Here is a 22014-nt window from a genome sequence, read left to right as displayed (position 1 = left end):
TAAACTAAAATGTTATTCAATAACATATAATTTCAATACAAATAAATAAACATATAAAAAAAATAAAAATCCCACGTCCCGTCCTGCCAAATCCCGTCCCATCTCGTATATATAGTGGGACGGATGGGACGAATTTTTATCCCCCCAATCTCTATCCCCCCCGAATCCCGGCCAAGGCGTCCCCTGTCCCGTCCCGTCCCTCTTCGCCCCGTCCCCCAGTCCCCGTCCCCATCCCCTTGCCAGCCCTAGCATGCATTAGCCTTGTATATTACTTGTACCTTGTTTGGTACTTTTTTCTAACCTATGTATAACTAATGATCGCATTAGTTATACACTCTACTGTCTATTAAGATGTATATTATCAATACCATGATTTCTAGGTATTAGCAATGCAATGATTTTAATGCATGCATTAGCTCAATTAAAGACTCAATTGCCCCTCAAATCACTTTTTACATCTTTTTCATCATAATAATGGAGGGTATCTTTGTAAAAAAAAAAAATCTAATATATGTTATTTTTAATGCATCAAACCAAACAATGCATAGAAATAATATATGCATAATTAATGCAAGCATAACTAATACATGCATTGTTAATACAAGCATTACTAATACACTCTATTTAGCATTATTTTTATACACTCTACCTAAATGTTTAGTTTGTTTGATACATCACATATTGACAACATAAACATCAAATTAGTGAATTTATTAATTTTAAGAGTAATAAAATAAAATTAATCAAATTACATGATCAAGATATACATATTTTTTACTTTTATTAATACTATTAATGAATTTATTATTTCAAAGTATAACAAAATGAAATTAATACACTCCTTAATTTCCGCCTTATATTAAGAAGTTTGATTAATTTAAATTTTCAAAATTAATTGTCCATTTTTCTGAAAATCCTCAATTACTCATCTAATTAAGGAAATTAATTATAACAAATTAATTTAAGCAAATAAAATATGCATCTCGATTTTAAAATTCGACGGGTACATGTATTTCGTGGATTCAAACTCATGTATCCTAAGCACGGAATATGTTAGAGGAAGTAATATTTGAACTATCGAGAATCTTAGTAATTAGGACCTAAACTAATGAGATTTATGTAGTTTGCCCAAAAAAAATTTGGCATAATACATAAATATGTCATTTAACATGACTTCACCTAACATCTATGTCCTCCAACTTTGAGTATGCACAAATAAACACTTAAACTTGTATAAAACTGAATAAATAGACATTTGTCCTACGTAGCATCCTGCATGACAATTTTGTGTCCTATGTGGCATTCTTCATATATTATGTCATGTAAGATGTATGTTTTTACTTGTTTATACAAGTTAAAAGTTTCCACTTGTAGACATCCAAAGTTGGAGGCATAAATGCCCACTAAAGCCAAGTTAAATGACGTATTTATATATTGACAGCATTTTGGAAAGACTCAAAAGTGGAACGTCCAAATCAAAGAGGAAAAATAATTCTCTCCCCTACAATACTTATTGCCTTGTAGAGACAACTGGTAAAAGGTAGCAAACCAATTTCCCAAAATAGTGCGCAAAATGCATGCCTATGATTCAACATTCCAGCTATAAAAATTGCAAACATCAACCACTGTACAAGTGCAGTAAGTTCAACATGCACAAACCAATGCAGGGAGTCCCTCGCGACTAATTTACCTACAGTGGCACATAAGGGGAAAAACAGAATGGCCCTCCTAATCTGCAACAATCCTACTAAACTATCATACAATCACAACTCACTCTTAGTTCTAAGTACAAACATCCCTCACTGACGCCTACTAGACTGCACAACACTATCCCAAACCTCAAAACCATCAATTCTTTGGCTTTCTGATATGGTTGATTCAGAAGGATCAGATTCAACTCCCTGAGACTTCTTTAATTTTGCAATTTGAACCCACATATTTGCCAGTTCGTTTTCAAGATAGGCTTCTCTTTGTTTGGATTCTTCAACCTTACTCTGTAATTCAGCTTCTTTATGATCCCTTTCCACAAGAGCAGCTTCATATGAAAGCTCCCTTTCCCGGCTCAAAGCCAGTTCTCTTTTCATTTCTGCACTCAATACATTTTGCTCATTTCGTCTCGGATGAGGATCTCTTCTTCCATTTCGCATGGCAACACTTGGCTTACGCTGGGTAGAGGAACTCTTCTGGGCAGCAAGCTCAGCAGCTAATTTCTCATTATGATTCATTAGCTTCGCAACTTCTTCAGAAAGTGCCTTTAATTCAACCGCTGCTGCAGACGCTAGCCCTTTGGCATATGTACTTTCTTCTGCCAATTTCTGGTTCCGGAGCTCCAGTTGCTCCTTCGCCTCAACCAATTCCGTCACTCTCTTGTGGAGTTCTTCAATCTCTCTTGCCTGACAGGAGCAAAAGCAACAATTCAGTTGACATATTGTTGTGGATGAGGATGGTGGATACATAATACAAGAATGTTAACTACAACTTAATATGTATGGGGTACTCCTCAAGTATTTTGAACATTTTGTGTGTAATACAAACATGTATGCATAGATATAAATCTGTAATCTCTCCAAGTGCCATAATGGGACAATGCCCCCGCCAGTGAAGTGTTCATATCTTTTGCCTTTTTCTTTTACAAAAAACAATAAATTGTGTTATTTTGTACAATACAATTCTATTTTTTTAGAATCTTTTTTCCCCAAAAGGTAATGAGAAGAATTCTAGAATGGATGCTACCTATGCCAGGACCACGGATAAATGGGAACTTTTTTTATAAGACCTTCTCAATTGTAGACAATATCTTATTATGAGTAATTCCAACAACTTCATACAATTCTTTTCTTTGTGGAATCTTTTTCATTCCTAGGAATATTTGTAATAAATGGTCCTTCATATTTATTCATTGATGAAGTTATCAATCTAAAATGCTATTTTTCCCCACCCTGCATTGAATGTAATTTCTGGAATAATAATGACAGATCTATTCCTTCCTTGCACTGTAACAATGCTTATAAATCTTCCGAACTTGTGTTTTCTCAAACAAAAGAAGATTGCCTGTTGCTTGCGTAATTACCACCTTCTCATATGAGATGATTTATAAGCAAATTGTAGAAGGACGCCGGAAATAAATCAGAGGTCACAGGAGAAAAAAGATTCACCCCTCGAAAACTGTGCCTGAGAGCTTTTCTACTTTTAAAATATAACTTATTTTGAATATGCACAGAGATCATGTCACTCTCTTTGGGATTACACTTATTAAAAGAATAGGTTATTGAAAGAAACATTTTCTGAAGACAACTTGAGGGCTCTAAAACTGATCCCAACACAATCCATCCCTCTAATTTCAGAACTCTCTATTTCATATCTTGCCCAAAAATGAAATGTTCTAAACCAACCAGAGAATCTCTCCTTCTGTTCTTGTCTGAAAAAATGTTCTAAACAAAATATTGGAGTACTTGTTCAAAACATCGAAAAAATTACTTTAACCCACACAGTAATGGAGCTCCATCTTAAGTAGAAAATGACACAACACAATCATCAACTAGAGCACTTAGTTCGCATTACAATTTTTTTTATGACCGTGGTGTCCGGGCCAGCTTTTGTGCACCTCAACTAATTCCACAGGATACCTGCCACCTCCCACCAGCCACAGGTACCACCTAACTCTGTCCACCAAGGATAGGACAGATGGAAGAATCACCTAGTGCTTTTTGTCTCCACTAAACCTGAGACCTCAGCGTTCTCAACCACTTCATTGACCACTAGGCCACACCCTTGGGTGCAGTTCGCATTACTATTAAAGATGAAAGACTTATTGAATATGAATATACCGCAAGAACAAGCCATTCCATAGGGTATATACTTGTGGCAGAAGCTGGAAACTGAGTACAGGCAGCCTCTTCCAGTCGGAAAATTAAAATAGCTTAGCCTCAGAGATTAGGCATTGCAAAGATTAGGTATTGCAAGGAGAAAAAGATAACAAGCCAAAAGTTGCATACACATACACTTATATTTAAACAATAATAATGTGATTATCATGGAATGTTGCATCAAAAAGAAATATGATTGTCAGCGTATTTAACAGTAGGTGGCAAACTCAATAAGAAATCCTAAAGACATTTGCAGAAGGTTTTCTAGATGTGGAGAAACACTTTGCAAACAAAAATGGGAACAAAATGTAAAATGCTGAGAGAATATGACCTTAAGCTTGAGGCTGATTTTATCCCTGTAGTAAGATTCTTTTTGTTTCATCTTTCTCATTCTAGCAAATCATTTTCTTTTGTGTTGCAACAAATATATATATCCCTACGAGTTGAGTGGCCAACAAGACAGTAGATGATATGCAAGAGTTTCTACTCAACAGATAAAAACATATAAGAACCTGGGCCTGAAGAAATAATGCTTCTTTTGCATCCTTTAAGGCAACACTCTCCTTTTCAGCTCTTAGTTCCACAAGTAAACTCTTGGTCTCAGATAGACGTTGTGAATGGGCAACTGATGGAGTGCGGTTTCTCTGGTCTAGGGCATCAGAAAGCTGTTGTTTTAAGGACACAATTGCTTCGTGTAGATTCTCACATTCATGGGTCTATCAAAATAAGAAATCTCATTAGACCGGATTACATGGATCAATCAAAATTCCATGAGGAAACAGCTGAAAGAGGCAGTCCACCTTTTGATTTAGCTGGTCCTGAATTATTCTATTATCGGCAGCTCTAACCTGGCAAGAGCAATATATATATGGATTATGATGTTTCCTACAATTGAAAGGATATGTATAAAATCGAACTACAAGGAGAAATGGAATAAATAATATTCTTAGTGAAGGCATGCAAGTCATACTACCTCAAGTTCAAAAGACTTATCATGCAACTGTGCCAAGAGCTCAGCAACAGACTGCAGAATACAGACAAAAGAAGAAACAGTGTAAATAGAGAAATATACTTTCACATATCTGCTGCCATTCAACAGTAGAAGAAACAAGACTGTTTTATTTTTTGATGAAGGAAACCAGACTCTTTTATTTTTGAGAAAAACCAGACTCTTTTATTTGACAAGGCAATAATTTTATTGTTGTAGAAGAAGCCAAACTTACAACAGTTTCTTCCTGGTTCTCCATCTTTTCACAAGGGCTAATAATGGACTCAGCAATTTGCATCTCCAATGAAGCTATTTGTTCATTCTTCATTCTTATTTCATCCTTCAATGTCCTAATCTCCATCTTAGGCACTCAAAGAGTTAATAGTCGGTAAGTATAACAGTTGCATTTAAAAAGAAAACAATAAGATGCACAAGATATTGTTTCATGACTTATACTTGCACATGTTCTTTCTTTGGACTCTGTGTAGCTTTCTCAGACAACCGTTTTAAAACACTTGTATGCAGTGCCACTTCACCGGACAAAATCTTTTGCTGCTCTCTCAGAAGGTCAATTTGATCCATTGTCTTCATGCTAGTCTATTACACAAGAAGTAAAAGTATGAGTAACAAGACCATGAAAAAGCACTGTAAACATGAAATTGTCTATATATGCTTAAGCACAAAGCTGACAGTGATTCCATGTGGGAGCTTTCTAGTATTTATTTCATGAGGTAAAACTTTGGATCCAATCACTAGTTTCCTCATCTGGGACTTCTCAGAGAAACTTCACACACCCTAGAAATGGAAGAATTTAAGAGCAGCTTTTCCAGATCAACACTATATTTAACTTAATCTGCTAATCCAATATTGGGGTTTGCTACATGACATTCAATAGATATACTAATGTTCACTTCTTTATCAAACATTGCAAAAAATATTAACTTCCATACCAGAGGAGTCTCCTGGTCCAAAAGGTTGTCTTCTGAAACTTCGTTATCCAATCTAACATCAGATAAATGCTCTGCTGATGGCGTGCTTTCTGTGGGTATAGAGTGTGAGTTTCTCAATTCCATGTGATTTTCAGCTTGAGGAGTGGATGGTGTACTAGTTGACTTAAGTCCACTGGATCTATCACTAGTGCTAGCCAAGGTACCTGACCCACTGTCTCGTCTCTGCAAATAAAAGAAGAAGAATTTGAAGCAGCACAAGTAATAAGGTAAGGAAGTCCCGTTGAAAGCAGTAACTCAGATCATGGCGACTAGTTTCAAAGGCTTGATTGACCCTTGGGATTGAAAGCATACAACACTAGAAACTGTTGCAATATAAACTGCAGTAAAAATGCAATCAAGGTACGCATAGAATTAAACCAACCATGCTATCCTTGATCAACACAAACTTCTTCTTGTTTTTTCTGAAACTGGTAACTTCATATAAATCTCATTCTGAGCAAAACAGTACATAGGTTGTACTGAAACAATATTTACAACATTTACTTCAAAATCCTATTATCTTTATCCTGAATTGAATCTAGAACATCAATTACAGAGACAAAATCATTAGAGTATGACTGATTACACCAAAATGATAGCATCAAAAGACAATTTAGCTCTAATCATTGATCAACACAAACTTCTTTTTTGAAACTGGCAACTTTGTATGTATCCCATTGTGAGCAAAACAGTACATAGGTTGTACTGAAACCATATTTACAACATTTACTTCAAAATCCTACTATCTTTATCCTAAAACAAATCTAGAACATCAATTATAGAGATAATATCATTTGAGTATAACTGATTACACCAAAAACATAGTATCAAAAGACGGTTTAGCTTGATCTTTTGCTTACTATCTCTATACTACAAAACATCTAGAGTTCCTCTCCTCCCAGATTGTCCACCAAATGCCAAATGCTAGCAGGGACAATTATCCATTTATTTCTGCTTTTCGCTGCACACCAGCTTCCTCCCAACCTCCCAACTCTGGATTGTTCGTAATCTTTCCGGGCATAGTCCAAATTATTCCCTCGAGATTTAAGAATATCCTCCACAGCTGCCCAGTGACTTTGCAGTGAAGAAATAGATAGTTGACTGTCTCAGCAGTCTCACCACAGAAGAAACACCTAGGGCATAATGATATCCCTCTCCTCATCAAATTATCTTCAGTCAGTACTGCTTCCTTGGCTAACAATTATACAAAGCAGGCCACTTTGTGTGGTATTTTGACTTTCCAGATACCTTTCCATGGCCAATTGATTGGACTCTGGGTGGAGTGGTTCATCCAATTGTAAGCATTACTCACATTGAAAAGGCCCTTTTTGCTTCCTTTCCACCATAAGGTATCTGGTTTTTCTTCCCGAACATTAAACTAGTCTATGTTGCTGAAAAGGTCTGCCACCCTTTGAATCTCCCGGACATTTAACTGACTTCTAAAATGAAGCTCCATCCTTGAGGTGACCAGTGCTCTGCGCACTAGTCTTCTGCTGGTGAGACACTAATGAATGTATGTATGGAAAAAGGGTTCCTAGCTTGCCTGCCTCATGCCATTCATTCCTCCAGAAATATTTTTTTCTCCATTACCCACTTTGATCGTAGTGTTGGCCTTGAATTCACTCCACAAAGATCTGATAGACCTCCATAAGCTAACTCAATAGGGTGTGGTTGTCTCCATGGTCATCCAATTGTCTTCCTATCATACTTTGCACTGATGACATCCTTCCAAAGAGACTGATTCTCATTGCTATATTTTCATAACCGTTTCATTCTCAGAGACTTACTCGGAATTTTCAGATTCTTGATTCCGAATCCCCCTCGTCTCTTTCCAGCTATCACTAAAGTTGTATCCCTTCATTTCACTGTTTCCTTGCCAGAGAAATTTCCTGCTGATTTTATTCAGCCTGTTGATAATCCCAATTGGGATTGGAAATACAAACATCATTTAGGTTGGAAGGGAATCAATGACTGAGTTGATGAGAGTCAATCAGCCACCCCCTAGATAAATACTGAGTCTTCCATCTTGCCAATTTCTTTCCACACTTCTTAATTACACTATTCCAAAGTTCTGAAGGCAGAAATTTGGCTCCCAGTGGCATTCCCAAGTAGATGGATGGAAGATCCCCTATTTCACCACCTAAGATTGCATTCAGTGTTCTCCATATTTTGCACAGCATTAATAGGGTATAAGAAGCTTTTCCTCTGGTTAATGTGTAAACCAGAAATCCCTTCAAAAAGCACCAAAAAATCACCCTCAAAGGTTTGAATTTATCTTCATCAGAATCATAGAGTATAAGTGTATCATTTGCATATTGTGGATGAGTGATCTCTATACTGCCTCCTCCAGTTCTGGCAACATCAAAACCTCTGGGCCATCTATTCAATTTTGTTGTCATGATCATATTGTTAAGCCCCTCCATGGCTATTATTAAAAATAGGAAAGCTGACAAAGGGTCTCCCTGTCTGAGGCCCATTTGTGCACTGAAAAAGCATGTTGGTGAGCCATCGATGAGCACAGAAAATCTCACAATTTAGATGCAGTATTTAATCCATTGGATCCATTTCTTCCCAAAACCCATTCTCTCCATCGCATCCAAAAGATATTCCCAGTTGACATGGTCTAGCTTTCACAAAATTTCAGGCTTCTATTGCCTCATTCTGTAATCTACTGCTTCATTGGCTATTGTGACTACATCCATAATTTGTCTACTTTTAATGAAGGTCATTTGTTGTGAATCAACAAGTTTGGCCATCACACCTTTTAGCCTTTCGGTCAACACTTTGGGAAACAGTTTATATATGCTGCCAACCAAGCTAATTGGCCTGAAATCCCTCAACTCTTTGGCTCCTTTCATATTTGGGATGAGAGTTATAAATGTAGCATTAAGGCTTCTTTCCAAGATTTTTTATTCATAGAAATTCTAGAAGGCCATCATAATGATCTGCTTCAACACTTCACAACATTTTAAAGAAAAATCCCATGGTGAAACCGTCTGGACCAGGTGCCTTGTCAATTGCACGCAGTTTTAGGCACCTTAAGATTTCACTTTCCTCAAAGCTTCCTTGTAGTGACTCCTTTTCTTCCTCTGTCTATCTGGGACAATTTGTGAATCAGTAGGCAGCTCTCCATCTTGTAGTTTCTGAATATATCTTCTTATAATAATCCACTATTTCCCATTCAATTCTAGCTGGATCCTGAGAAAGTTACCCCTGAATTAGAAGTTGGTCAACACTAATGTATCTCGTGTGGATTTGCCATTTTGTGAAAGAACTTGGTGTTTCTATCACCCTCCTTCAGACACAGTGATTTTGATTTTTGTCTCCAAGAGATCTCTTCATTGTTAATCAGCTCCTCATATTCCAGGAGAGTTGCTTCCCTTCTTGCTGTCAATTCTTCTGCCAGTCTTCACTCTTCCGGAGCGTCATCAAAATCTGCCAACTTTTTGAGTAAATTCTTCCTTTTTGACCCCAAGTTTCCTTGCTCACTTTTGCTTCATTCCTCAAGCTTGTTTTAAGCCTTTAAGCTTGGATGCAAGAATGAAATCAAGTCTTCCACAGAAGTTGAAAGAGCTTCATCAATCCTTGATTCTAGCATTGAATCCTTCTGTACCTGGCCAACAGTTTTCAAACTTGAAGTAATTTTTGTTCGTTTCATGCTCCCCATGTAAAGCAAGTGGTGCATGATCTGATCTTAGCCACCGAAGAGGGATTTGTTTAAGGTTATCATCCCACTCTCCTAAGATTAGTATCCTACCAATCCTAGAAGCTATCTCTTGGTAATCCCCTTTGAACCAAATATAAGTGTTGTCTTCTAGCTGTATATCAATTAGCTTCAAATCTTCAATGAAATCAGAAAATTCTCTCATGCCCCTTGTTCTTCTCAATCAATTTCTTTTCTCTGATACGAATCTAACTACATTAAAGTCCAACAGACAGCCCAATGCCCTTCCATTAATCCCCTAACATCTCCAATCTCCTCCCACACTAGCCTTCCTTCAGTATAGGAGTTAGGAGAATACACCCCTGTGATGTGACAAGAATAACTATGTAATTGTGCCTCAAACTTGCAGGTTAAAGTGCAAGCACCTGTTTCCAGAATTTCAGACTTCCATACCCTACTATCCCACAGCAGCAGTATCCCCCCTCTAGTTCCACAAGCCTCCAGGCATGAAAACCTGACCCATCCGCCTCCCCATAGCTGTTTCACCTCCTCTGATAAGCCCCCTCCAGTTTAGTTTTTTACAGACATGATATCTGCATTCCATTCTACCACTAAACTCTTTACCAATCTATTTCTATCTCTGTTGTTAAACCCCTTACAAAACAACATACAAATTTGAACTTCATCAATAACAGTTAAGCTGATTCTTCCCATGTTCCTATTCCCACTTTTTTAAAATTTCACATCAAACCTCACAAGACTTTACAGCATTTGCGAGCCTTTGAGTCTTGTTCTCTTACAAACAGCCTCAACCTCCATTCTTCTTGCTTGTCTAGAACTATCTACTTGTAAAAGTAGCTCCAAATCTTCTCTTTACGGCCCTGAAAATCTGCCCCAATACGATGATGCCTGCCTCGTTGTGGTAGAATAGTACTCCACCATCCAATCTGAGTCCCAGTTGGTGACAGCGGCTGATTGCTTTTTCTTGTCGGGGGCCTTTAAGGAGGAAGCGGCTTTTTTCCAAAATTCCGGGGAAAATCAATTGAGATAATCCAAACCAAGATAGATATATCCTGACCAAATAATCACCATGATCAGGCTTTGCCGAATACCAGAAAAAGAGATGAATTAGCGGATCATAGGGCTAAGTCGCTCTACGACTCCTTAAAGGTTGGGGAGTGGAAGAAGATTCATCACCGGGCAAATCCTATTTGAAATGGATGGTGTGAGTTTGTCAAATGCTCGACAAGCCGCTACATTAGCGGTGCATAAACTATGAAAATCTGCCCCAATACTTTACCCAGTTTGATCATGTTTTGTTGCACCCATATAGATGTCTCCCTTCCCTTGTTCATTATTGCTTGTTGAATTTGAAGTAGTTCAGCCTGCTCGACCTCCCATTCCCCAACTATTGTGGTTGAATTTTGTTCCCCTGCCTTAAGCAACCTTTCTTCGTCTTTTATGATATCATCATCTCCCAATCCCTTGCCATCTGTCTCTAGTAGTATTTGGTTCATAGATTATTCTATCGAATCCCCCATCGTATTCGTCACCTCCTTCTCCTCTAATAGTGGTTGTTATGTGGCACCCAGAGGTGTGGCCTAGTGGTCAATGAAGTGGTTGAGAACCCTGAGGTCTCAAGCTCAAAACTCAGCGGAGACAAAAACATTAGGTGATTCTTCCCATCTGTCCTAGCCTTGGTGGACAGGGTTACCTAGTACCTGTTGTTGCTGGTGAGAGGTGGCAAGTATCCCGTGGAATTAGTTGAGGTGCGGAAAAGCTGGACCGGACACCACGGTCATCAAAAAAAATACATAGTGGTTGTTATGTGGCTTGCATGTCTTCTTGAACTATGTCTTGGAGAAGACGCTCTTCTAGTGTTTCAAGAGAGATGATTGTTTTGTATCAAAAGGTTGTTTGCTAAGTCATTAAATATGACTTGTCTTGCAATATCATCCCCACCCCTCCTTGAAACTAGGCTCTTTGTGTTGGGCTTCTGAAGTTGGCCCAAACATGGGACTACATTTAAAATACCCATGTGCCTTTCACGTACTGCTCCGCCAACCTTTTCGATACTTGTCAGTCTGACCCCTCACACGTGTTCCCTAAATTCAAAATCCCTAAATTGATGGGATTCTTGTACTTTGTTACAATTCGCATACCTAGTTATCCTTTGTGTAAAAGGATGGACTGGGTTTTCCTTTGCCCGTTCTTCTCCGACATCTCTCACACTAGTTTCGTCTCCTCTTTAGCGGTATCCATCGCCCATATAAGTTTCCAATTTCTTGGAACACTTTATGCGACCATAAGTGCAGGGGGATTCCGACAACTCTGATCCATGTTTCAGTTTCCAGAGTAGTGTTTGGTAAACAACTCACCATTGGGCTCCACCACGCCAGGCTGAAGCTCTAGTTCTTTAGACTCCAATGCCCTTGTAGGGTTTGTTCCGCCATGTGTTTGTTAGGAAATTCAAAAAGGACCTTGCCTCCATACATCTCGTAGACATTTACACCAAAGACCTTTCATGACAATGTCTACAGACGTCCAATCTCTATCGAAGATCATTTTTCTTTTATTCCCCCTTCCTGATGCCCAGCCATACATCTCTTCAATAGCCCTGCATCATGGTTGTCCATGTGCGTCAAGACTTCAATATTGTCCTCTTCTCGTAGCTCTTTTGATAGACATTTACTATCCCGTAAAACTCTCGCATATGGGTAGTTAGCTTCACTGACTCTCCGTGGGCCTAATATTTACAACCTTTTAGGGCATTTAATGAAGTTCTCAATTTAAAATGATATGTCATACCATTAAACATTCATGGCTAGTTCTGGAATGACAAGGACAGATCTCCCCCCATTATTTATTGTTAAAATACTTATAAATCTGCCATGCCCGTTGTAATTTCTGGTGTAGAAATGTTCAGCCTCTCTGTCTGCAATTTTCCACCTCCTGCTCACCTTCTTTTCCCTTGATGCTTCTTTTGAAGTGAAGCAGATCCACTTCATGATTTTGCGACTCATGGATGATCTTCTCATCATCTTGCGGCTCCTTTCCACCCATTCAAACCATACTGAATTCTCATAATTCCATCTTGTAATGTCGAACGATTTGAATCCTGCGTTGAAGTATATTCTATTCTCTTCCATTGTTGATGTACTAGGATGATGAAAACGAGGTAAAATGGATGAGGAAAAAAGGTTGAGCTATCATGTAAGGTAAGATCTCAGGTTAAAAGAGGAAGAAAATGGAGATTCCGGCAGAAATTCTACGGGAGGAGCTATCCCCCCTCCACCAGGAAGTAGGAGAGAGAGTGTTCTTGGGATATGTGCCTAAGAGCATTTACTATCTTAGAGACAACTTTTTAAGTTCAGCAAGTTCTTTAGGACAACTGTTTCTTAAAATTCCGCACAGCTTGACGAGAAAATTGATCAACACAAACTTCTCAAAATGTTATTCTATCAGTGGAATATATTTATATCTTTCAACTAAAACCTCTGAAAATCCTTCTCTTTCCACGAGAAGATGACAAATGGCCCCTTAGGTTTGAGGGTAGGTTCAAAATAGTCCCTTAAGTAAGCACTTAACAATTTTGGTCCTTTAAGTTGCCCACAAGTTAGCAAAAAATGGTCCCTTAAGTATGCACTTAAGGGTTTTGGTCCTTTATGCTTGCCATAAGTTAACACTTTTAGTCTCTGGCAAAATATTTATTGAATTCTATCTATTAAATTTGACCGTGTTATGAAGAAAAAAAAGATTTAGTTATAAAAATCAAGAAACTCACATCAACTCCAAAAATATGTTACAAAAAACTACACTAAATACTACGAAAATATTTTTAAAATTGGCAGAAATTACACCTCAAGAAACTGCACCAGACTTAAGAAATAAATCACAAATAACAAAAACTAGAAAGTCTTTCACTACTAAAAACAAGCAAAAAACCGACGGACAAAAACTGAGGGAAACTATTGGAAAGCCAATGATTTTTAAAATTTTATTTTACAAAAATCGATGGATGGATCTTCGGTTAATTTAATGCAAAATGTGCGGAAACTATAAAAAAAAATTAAGAAAAAACCAACGGACTTTCGCCTGTTGATTTCGCACAAAAACTATGATTGTTTTTAATTTTTTAAAAGAAAATAGAAGTAGTTCATCAAAAAATTATGGAACTCGACGGACGGACATTGGTTGTCAAAGAGCAAAATGTAGTTGAAGAGTGAGAAATATATGAGAAAAATATGATTGAATGGTGTATCAACATTATTACACAGACACCCTCTATTTATAGACACTATAATACAATCTTTTACCAAGTAGGATACTACATACTATTCTTATTCTTATTCTTATTTTTATTCTTATCCTTATTCTAAAATAGGATTGTATTCACCTATTCCTATTCCTATTCTAACAATCCCCCTCATGCTTGTGCATACAAATTATATGTACCTAGCTTGATACAAATATAATTACTACGAGGACCGGTGAGGGGCTTGGTGAAGATGTCTGCAAGTTGATCACTTGACTTCAAAAAAGTTAGTAACAATATCTCTCGAGAGTGAATTTTCCTTGACAAAGTGGCAATCAATCTCAATATGATTAGTCCTCTCCTGAAACACTGAATTTGATGCGTTACAAAGGGCCGCTTGATTATTACACACAAGTTCTATTTGACCGGTCTCTCCAAATTTTAGTTCTCTCAACAACTGTTTGATCCAAACTAGCTCACAAGTTGCTACAATCATTGCTCAATATTCTGCTTTTGCACTAGATCGAGCAATCACATTTTGTTTCTTACTCTTCCACGATACTAAATTACCTCCTACTAAAACACAATATCCGAATGTAAAATGTCTATCATAGGGTGATCCTGCCCAATCAATGCATGTATATCCAATGTTATGTTCAGGGCCTTGATCCTCGAAAAGTAGTTATTTACTCATAGTTGACTTTATATCGCAAAATACAAACAACTGTATCCAATGACTATCACAAGGGGAAGTCATAAACTGACTTACAACACTCACATGAAAAGAGATGTGAGGTCGTCACTGTGAGATAATTCAATTTTCCAACCAGCAGTCTATACCTTTCAGGATTATTAAGTGGCTCCCCTGTCCTGGAAGGAGTTTAACATTTTTATTTTATTTTTGAAACTGGTAACTTTGTGTCTATTGATAGAAACAAATCAGTACATGGGCTGTACTAGGGCCATATTTACAAGTAAATCCAGATCCTATGATCCCATGTCTATAATGAATCTAACACATCAATAATAGATACAGGATCATTAGACCGAATTGGATTACACCAAAAACATAGAATCAAGATACAATTCAATTTGATCTGTTCTATACTATTTTCTATCTTCTCAAAACACCTAGAATTTCTCTCCTTCCAGATTGTCCACCATATGCTGGCTGGTATGATTCTCCATAAGAGTGTCAATAGGTCTACATTCGATCGTTTTTGTCTCTTCAATAATGTCTAAGGCATACTTGCATTGAGAAATAACAATATCTGATCTAGACTAACAACCTCAATACCTAGAAAATACTCCAGTCGGCCGAGGTCTCTAGTCTGGAAATGCTGAAAGAGATGTTGCTTCAAATTAATGATACCATCTTGATCATTGCCGCTGATAACAATATTATCAACATAAACCACCAAATAAATACATAGATTTGGTGCAGAATGTTGATAGAACACATAGTGATCAGCTCCACTATGAGTCATGCCAAACTCCTGAATTGAATTGCTCAACTGAACTTACTAAACCAGGCTCAAGGAGATTGTTTCAGACCATAGAGTGACCTACGCAATCGACATACAAAGGTACTAGACTCCCCCTCAAGCAACAAAACCAGGTGATTGCTCCATATAGACTTTTTCCTCAAGATCACGCAAAAAAGCATTCATAATGTCTAACTGATGAAGGAGTCAATGGTGAATGGCATCCATAGATGGTAAAAGACGGACATGTTATTTTAGCCATAGGAGCGAAAGTATCACTATAATCTAGCCCAAATATTTGAGTATACCATTTGGCAATAAACCAGCCTTAAGCCGATCAACCTAACCGTTTGAAAAAAAATTGATTGCGTAAACCCAACGGCAACCAATAGTAGATTCACCTGCATGAAGGGGGACAAGCGCCCAAGTGCCACTCGTATGTAAAGCAGACATCTCATCAATCATAGCCTACCTCCATCCAGCATGAGAAAGTGTTTCACCTAAGTCTTAGGAATGGAAATAGAGGACAAAGATGATATAAAGGCATAATGGGGTGATGATAGACGATGATAGCTCAAGAAAGTATAATGTGGGTTAGCATTTTGAGTGGATCATACACCTTTTTTGAAGTGCAATCGATTGGCTAGGAGGAGGCAAGTTGGCAGTATGAGCAGGATTTGGCGCATGACATGAATCATCTAGGACTAGTGCTGGACGTGGATGACGATGATACGTCAGGAGTGCCACCACTACAATTGGAGATGTAGAAGTAATTGTAGATTCCTCAAAAGTCGGTACTGAGGTATGCGTAAGACCTCACAGACATCAGGATGAGAGGATGTATAGTAAGACCATCTCCAACCCCCTTCTATTTTACTCTCTATTCTCTATATTTGGAGTAAAATAGAGAATTGGGTCTCCAACCACACTCTATTTTGCACTCTACTATCTATTTATAGAGAGGTGAATAGTCATACTCTCTATTTCACTTTTGATTATTTTATTATTATTTATAATAAATAATATTTGTAATAAACATATTATAAATCATATAAGACCATTAATTAATTTTTTAATATTCGTAATTATTTTTTAATGTAATATAACATTTTTAAAAATATATTATTTAATATATACTACTTACATCTTGAATTAATAATATTTCAATTTTTTTTTAAATTTCGTCACATTAACTATATAATTTAAAATTATTATTATTATTCACTATGAAGAATGCAAAAAAATTAAATGATAAGATCAAAATTTTAATTTAAAAATACAATACAAAACCTAATAATTAAGGACAAAAATGCTCATTTTGAAGTCCGTAATGCATTATTAGAGCATTTATGGGAGCACCGTAATAATTTTGAAAGTTGAGTATTTAAGATTTGTTTAGGTAATTGTATTTCATTAATTATCTCACTTTTATTTGAATTGCCCATTAATATGTATAATATATAATATTTGCTTGCAATTTATGTTATTTAGAAATTTAGAATAAAATATAATTTTATATATTTATAAATAATTTGAAAAGAATAAAATTTTATATTACATGAAGATTATATAGGGTGATTATTTGGAAAAAAAGAGAAGAAAATATTTATATTATGAAATAAGAAAATATAAATGAAATAAAAATAATAATATAATATTGAGGAGAGAGAAGAAGATTCATTTTAGAGAGTAAAATAGAGATTTGGATTGGAGTAGGGTTGGAGATGCCCTAAGGTTGAGATTCAAATAATGTGATATCAGCAAACATAAGGTATCGATGAAGATCAGGTGAATAGCAACGATACACTTATTAAACTCAAGAGTAACCAAGAAAGACACATCTGAGAGCACAAGAGGTTAATTTATCTTTACCCAGGGTTAAGTTATGAACAAAGCATGTGCTCCCAAAGACACATGGGGGGATAGAGTAGAGATGTGAGTGAGGAAATAGTATGGAATGTGGAACCTAATTCTGAATAGAATATAAGGGTATTCTATTAATTAAATAACTAGATACAAGGGCTGCACGCCCCCAAAAACGCAGCGGAACATGAGATTCAATGAGAAGAGTGCGAGCGGTCTCAAATGAGATGCCTATTCTTCCTTTCTGCTGAAGGGTGTACGGACAAGATGTTTAGTGAATAATTCCTTAGTGAGTCATAAACTTCTGAAACTGAGAGGATAAGTATTCTAAGGCATTATCACTACGAAAAGTACAAATAGAAACTGTGAGGAAAAGTACAAATAGAAACTGTGAGGATAAGTATTCTAAGGCATTATCACTACGATAAGTACAGATAGAAACTCCAAATTGATTTTGTATTTGTAACACCTCTGATTCGAGAAGATGGAAATATGCAGCTTTCCAGGATCTGGTGTCAGAACCAACAGAAGCCACCGACGGACCGTGTGTCAGACCACGGACCGTAGGTGGGGTCCCGTCGTTGAGTCCCAGACTTAGGGTAATTTCAGGACCTACGGTCGTGGTACACGGTCCGTTGATGGGCCCACGGACCGTAGGTGGGGTCCCGTCATTGGGGTCCAAGACTCAGTGGTCTATGATCCCACCCACGGACGACCAGTACGGTCCGTGGTTGGACCTACGAACCGTAGGTGAGGGTCAGCAGCTATTTAGAGGAAAATGGTTGTTGGGTCAACTTTAAACAGTCATATCTTTTAGCACAAAATGAATTAGGTGGCCCATGACCTATCAAATTAAAGATAATTGAATCCTCTTTCCAACGCCACCAAGTTTGCTAAAATCCAAGCTCGGAGTAAAAAATTATGCTCGTTTTAGTGAAGCCCTGTCAGGCAAGCCACGAACCACGACCCAGTTGACGGGGAGTGGTTCAAACGACGGCCTGTCAATCCACTTGTGAGTGGCACTTCGTCAGCTTTAAGTTAGGGTCGTTTTTGTCCTTTCCCTATGTGTTGGGGCACTTAAACTACGTCGTTTGATGCCTAAACTACGTCGTTTTACGCAGTCTAAGCCTAATAACCTAGTCAGACATACCCAGAACCCTCATTCTCCAAAAATCATTCAAATCAGAACGAAAAAAAGAGAAAGAGGTGCTAGTTTCTTTCAAGAACAAGTAGCAGTGTTCTTCAAAGTTCAGCCTCGAAATCCAAAAGATTTCTCCGTAGATTTCGTCACTAGGTATGTGAGATTTCACTAGTGGGTTCCTTTCATCCACTAGGTCCCTAGAATTCAGTCAATTCCTTGATTCCACATAACTTGTTTAAACCTAGGGTTTGTAAAATCTTGGGAATTGTGGTGATTTCAGCTGCTATAGTGTCCAGTTTAAATAACATGTTTTCTTAGAAACGTTACTTAATTCCCTGTATAAAACTCAGAACCGTAGTTTGTTTAAATTCTCTTAGTTCATGAATTATACTTGCTAGGTCAGTTAAACAGAAAATCATGCTCCATATTTCGAATGTCACATTCTCAGTATACAAATGTTGTATTCCCAGTTAGCCTATCAGTATTTTGAGCTATTCAGTATTCAGTGCATTTTAGCTTCATATGTATTCAGTTGGGAATAGACTTAGCACCAAGTTGGACTAGGGTTCAGCTTACCCTCTTAGTCCCAGAACTACGTGTCCGCGTAGGATTATAAGTCCCCTCTGTTGGGCATCAGTATTAGTGATCACGCCACAGTCATGCCTTTATACCCCTGGCAAGGTATATTGGGTCCTTTCGATGGGGCGTATACATCGGACTCCACGTTTAGCTCACGTGGTTTATGTCGGTTAATAGTATCTTCCACAGTCAAACTCTTAGTGCATTGACCAGGTTTTCAGCATTTATATCAGTATACAGTTCAGCATGTTATCTTCATGATTAGTACTTGGTCATTGCATTCAGCTTAGCTTTTCAGTTATGTTTCAGTATTTATAAAATACTTGCTCAGATTATGTCATTGCTCAGTTATGCTTTGTTTAGCTCATATATATTTGTTCAGCTTAGTATATCTATATTTTGCATGCTCAGTACATTCCAAGTACTAACGCATACTCTGCGCTACATCCTTTCATGATGTAGGTTCAAGAACTCAGCATCTAGATCACGCTTAAATAGATTCACGGTTCGACTTCAGAAGCTTCAGTGGTGAGTCTCATACTTCGAGGACAATAGACATGCTTTCCATTTCAATCTTTGCTTTCAGTTTTGTTAGAGTTAGTTGGGGGCATGTCCCAGCAACTCAACTCAGTTAGAGGTTTTTCAAACATATTAGTAGATTCAGCTTGAGTTGTTAAGTGGTCCTTTCAATTACCACTAAACTCTTGTTATGTTTTACTATGATTATTCAGACTAGTTGGACTTGTTCCTCTTCAGAGATTTATTGATTTAGTTTCCGCTTAGTTCATGTTTACTTAGATATATCCAGTATGTTCATGATATGCCAGACTCAGGGTTAGCTTGGGGTCACTCGTGATCCTAGGTCCTGTGTTATGTCAAGGGGGTAGCCTCGGGGCGTGACAGTATTTCAGCAAAGAAAATCTTGAATATAGAAAATAACTCAAAACGATCTTTCATTAAGAAAACCCAAGTGCATCTTGAATAATCATCAATGAAACTAACGAAAGAATGAAATCCCAATGGTGAACTGAATCTACTAGCACCCCAAATATCAGAATTAACTAACGAAAAAATAGACTATGAACGACCCTCAGTACAACGTGAAAATGTAGCACGGGTGTGTGTGTTTCCCAAGTTGACACGACTCACAATCTAATGTGGATAAACTAGACAAACTAGGCACCGTCTTTTGCAGCTTGGATAGACACGAATGCCCCACATGTTTGTGAATTAGGTATGGAGGATCAGTAACGGAGCATGTTGTGAAGGAATTTGATGAGGTAAGATAGTAAAGGCCTTGTGATTCATGTCATATGCCAATTATCTTTCCCGTACTACAGGCCTGCATGATTAAAAAATCATCAAAAATGTTATGCCACAATGTAGGGCACGCGTTGAATGACTAACAGATGCCAAACTAAAAAGAGAATCAGGAACATAAAGAACAAAATCTACAGTGAAGAAAGAGAGAGGTTTGGCTTTTCCAACCCCTTCTAGTTTTGTTTGGATCCCATTGGCTAAAGTAATAGCAGGAAGAGATTGTGAATAAACAATATCAGACAGAAGTGATATGTTACCAAAAATATGATCAAAAGTGCATGAGTCCATGACCCATGATCCAAGAGTACTAGATTGTGAAACACAAGCAAAAGAACTACCCGCAACAGGAACATTAGGCTGAGTAACCGAGGCTACTTGTGGAGACTTTTGCTTACTTGCTCGATATCGAAGAAACTCATCATATTCTGCCTGAGCATTATTTGGTGGTCGATCAGGTTGATGCTACTTGTAAAGATGTTTGCTTACTTGCCGATTCCGAAGGAACTCATTATATTCCTTTAGAGCAAAAGGATCATAATTGGGTGGTGGACCATGCAAAAATGACATGCCACGAATGTGTCCAAACTTGTGACAATAACTACACTTGGATCGAGATTTTTCCAAAATGACCTCCTCATTGATTCTCCATAGACTGATATGTTCGCTTGTTTATGATTTGAGATGCGAAAACAAGGAGTCAATGGTGGGTGATGAAACTACTTTGTGACTGAGAGGCGCGGCAAGACGAAGTAGACGAGAGAATAATTCATCAATTGTAAGAATTGTAGGACTAGCTAAAATCTGATCACGTATTAAATCATGGTAAGTAGGAAGTCCAACAAGTGTAAAGATGTTGGATGGTCGATCAGGTTGATGCTACTTGTAAAGATGTTTGCTTACTTGCGCGATTCCGAAGGAACTCATTATATTCCTTTAGAGCAAAAGGATCATAATTGGGTGGTGGACCATGCAAAAATGACATGCCACGAATGTGTCCAAACTTGTGACAATAACTACACTTGGATCGAGATTTTCCAAAATGACCTCCTCATTGATTCTCCATAGACTGATATGTTCGCTTGTCTATGATTTGAGATGCGAAAACAAAGGAGTCAATGGTGGGTGATGAAACTACTTTGTGACTGAGAGGCGCGGCAAGACGAAGTAGACGAGAGAATAATTCATCAATTGTAAGAATTGTAGGACTAGCTAAAATCTAATCACGTACTAAATCATGGTAAGTAGGAAGTCCAACAAGTGTAAGAACTAGAAACAACGCATGTATGTGCTCTTGTTGTTTTTCCACGTTCGTAGTGAATGGCATCAACGTTTCAAATTCCTCCATGACTACACGTTCGTAGTGATTGGCATCAATGTTTCAAATTCAGATGTACTTGTCCCAAGTAAGTAGACATATCGGATTCTTGTTTCTTTAAGTTGGTCACTCAAGATATCACATCATAGAATCGAGATATTTCATTAGTGTATAAAGCACGAGCCTTTTCCCAAACTGGAAAACATGTCTGGAATGGGCGAAACACGGGCATCAACTTGGAATCAATAGATGGTCACAGAAGACTACATAATTGAGCATCAACCTTCTCCCATTGTGTTTTGGCCTTTGCATCTTCCTTACTAGCCTTTGCCTTTTCATCTACCACACAAGCATATTAAAGGTTCTGAAGTGATCATAGGGTTTGAACTTCCTATATTTTTAGAGCCAAATATATAAATCCCGAAAGACATATTGTGAAGTTAGAATTTTCTCACAAAAAAAATTGGAAAAAGAATAGGGCTGGACTCTGGAAAAAAAAGTTCAATCGCTGAAAAGAAGATCTGACTACTGGAAAAGTAGATCTAATCGC

The 22014-nt window shown here is 37.6% G+C and overlaps 1 protein-coding gene across 1 annotated transcript in view; it reads right to left on the bottom strand.

Annotated features, from left to right (window-relative positions):
* Positions 1 to 1534: 1534 nt before the first annotated feature.
* The window catches only part of LOC102594167 (kinesin-related protein 4), a 49903-nt gene continuing 29423 nt past the window's right edge, over positions 1535 to 22014 (bottom strand). The window contains exons 18-24 of the mRNA XM_006360536.2: positions 5805 to 6026; positions 5311 to 5451; positions 5090 to 5215; positions 4840 to 4890; positions 4667 to 4714; positions 4379 to 4582; positions 1535 to 2393 (exon numbers count right to left, since the gene is read on the bottom strand). Coding sequence (XP_006360598.1) covers positions 1800 to 2393; positions 4379 to 4582; positions 4667 to 4714; positions 4840 to 4890; positions 5090 to 5215; positions 5311 to 5451; positions 5805 to 6026 — 1386 coding nt within the window. The 3' untranslated portion in view covers positions 1535 to 1799. The remainder of the gene's footprint in view (positions 2394 to 4378; positions 4583 to 4666; positions 4715 to 4839; positions 4891 to 5089; positions 5216 to 5310; positions 5452 to 5804; positions 6027 to 22014) is intronic.

Source organism: Solanum tuberosum, unplaced genomic scaffold, assembly GCF_000226075.1.
Source record: "Solanum tuberosum cultivar DM 1-3 516 R44 unplaced genomic scaffold, SolTub_3.0 scf00327, whole genome shotgun sequence".
NCBI lineage: Eukaryota > Viridiplantae > Streptophyta > Magnoliopsida > Solanales > Solanaceae > Solanum > Solanum tuberosum.
The sequence above is the reverse complement of the archived record's forward strand: the minus strand, read 5'-3'. Positions and strand labels throughout refer to the sequence as shown.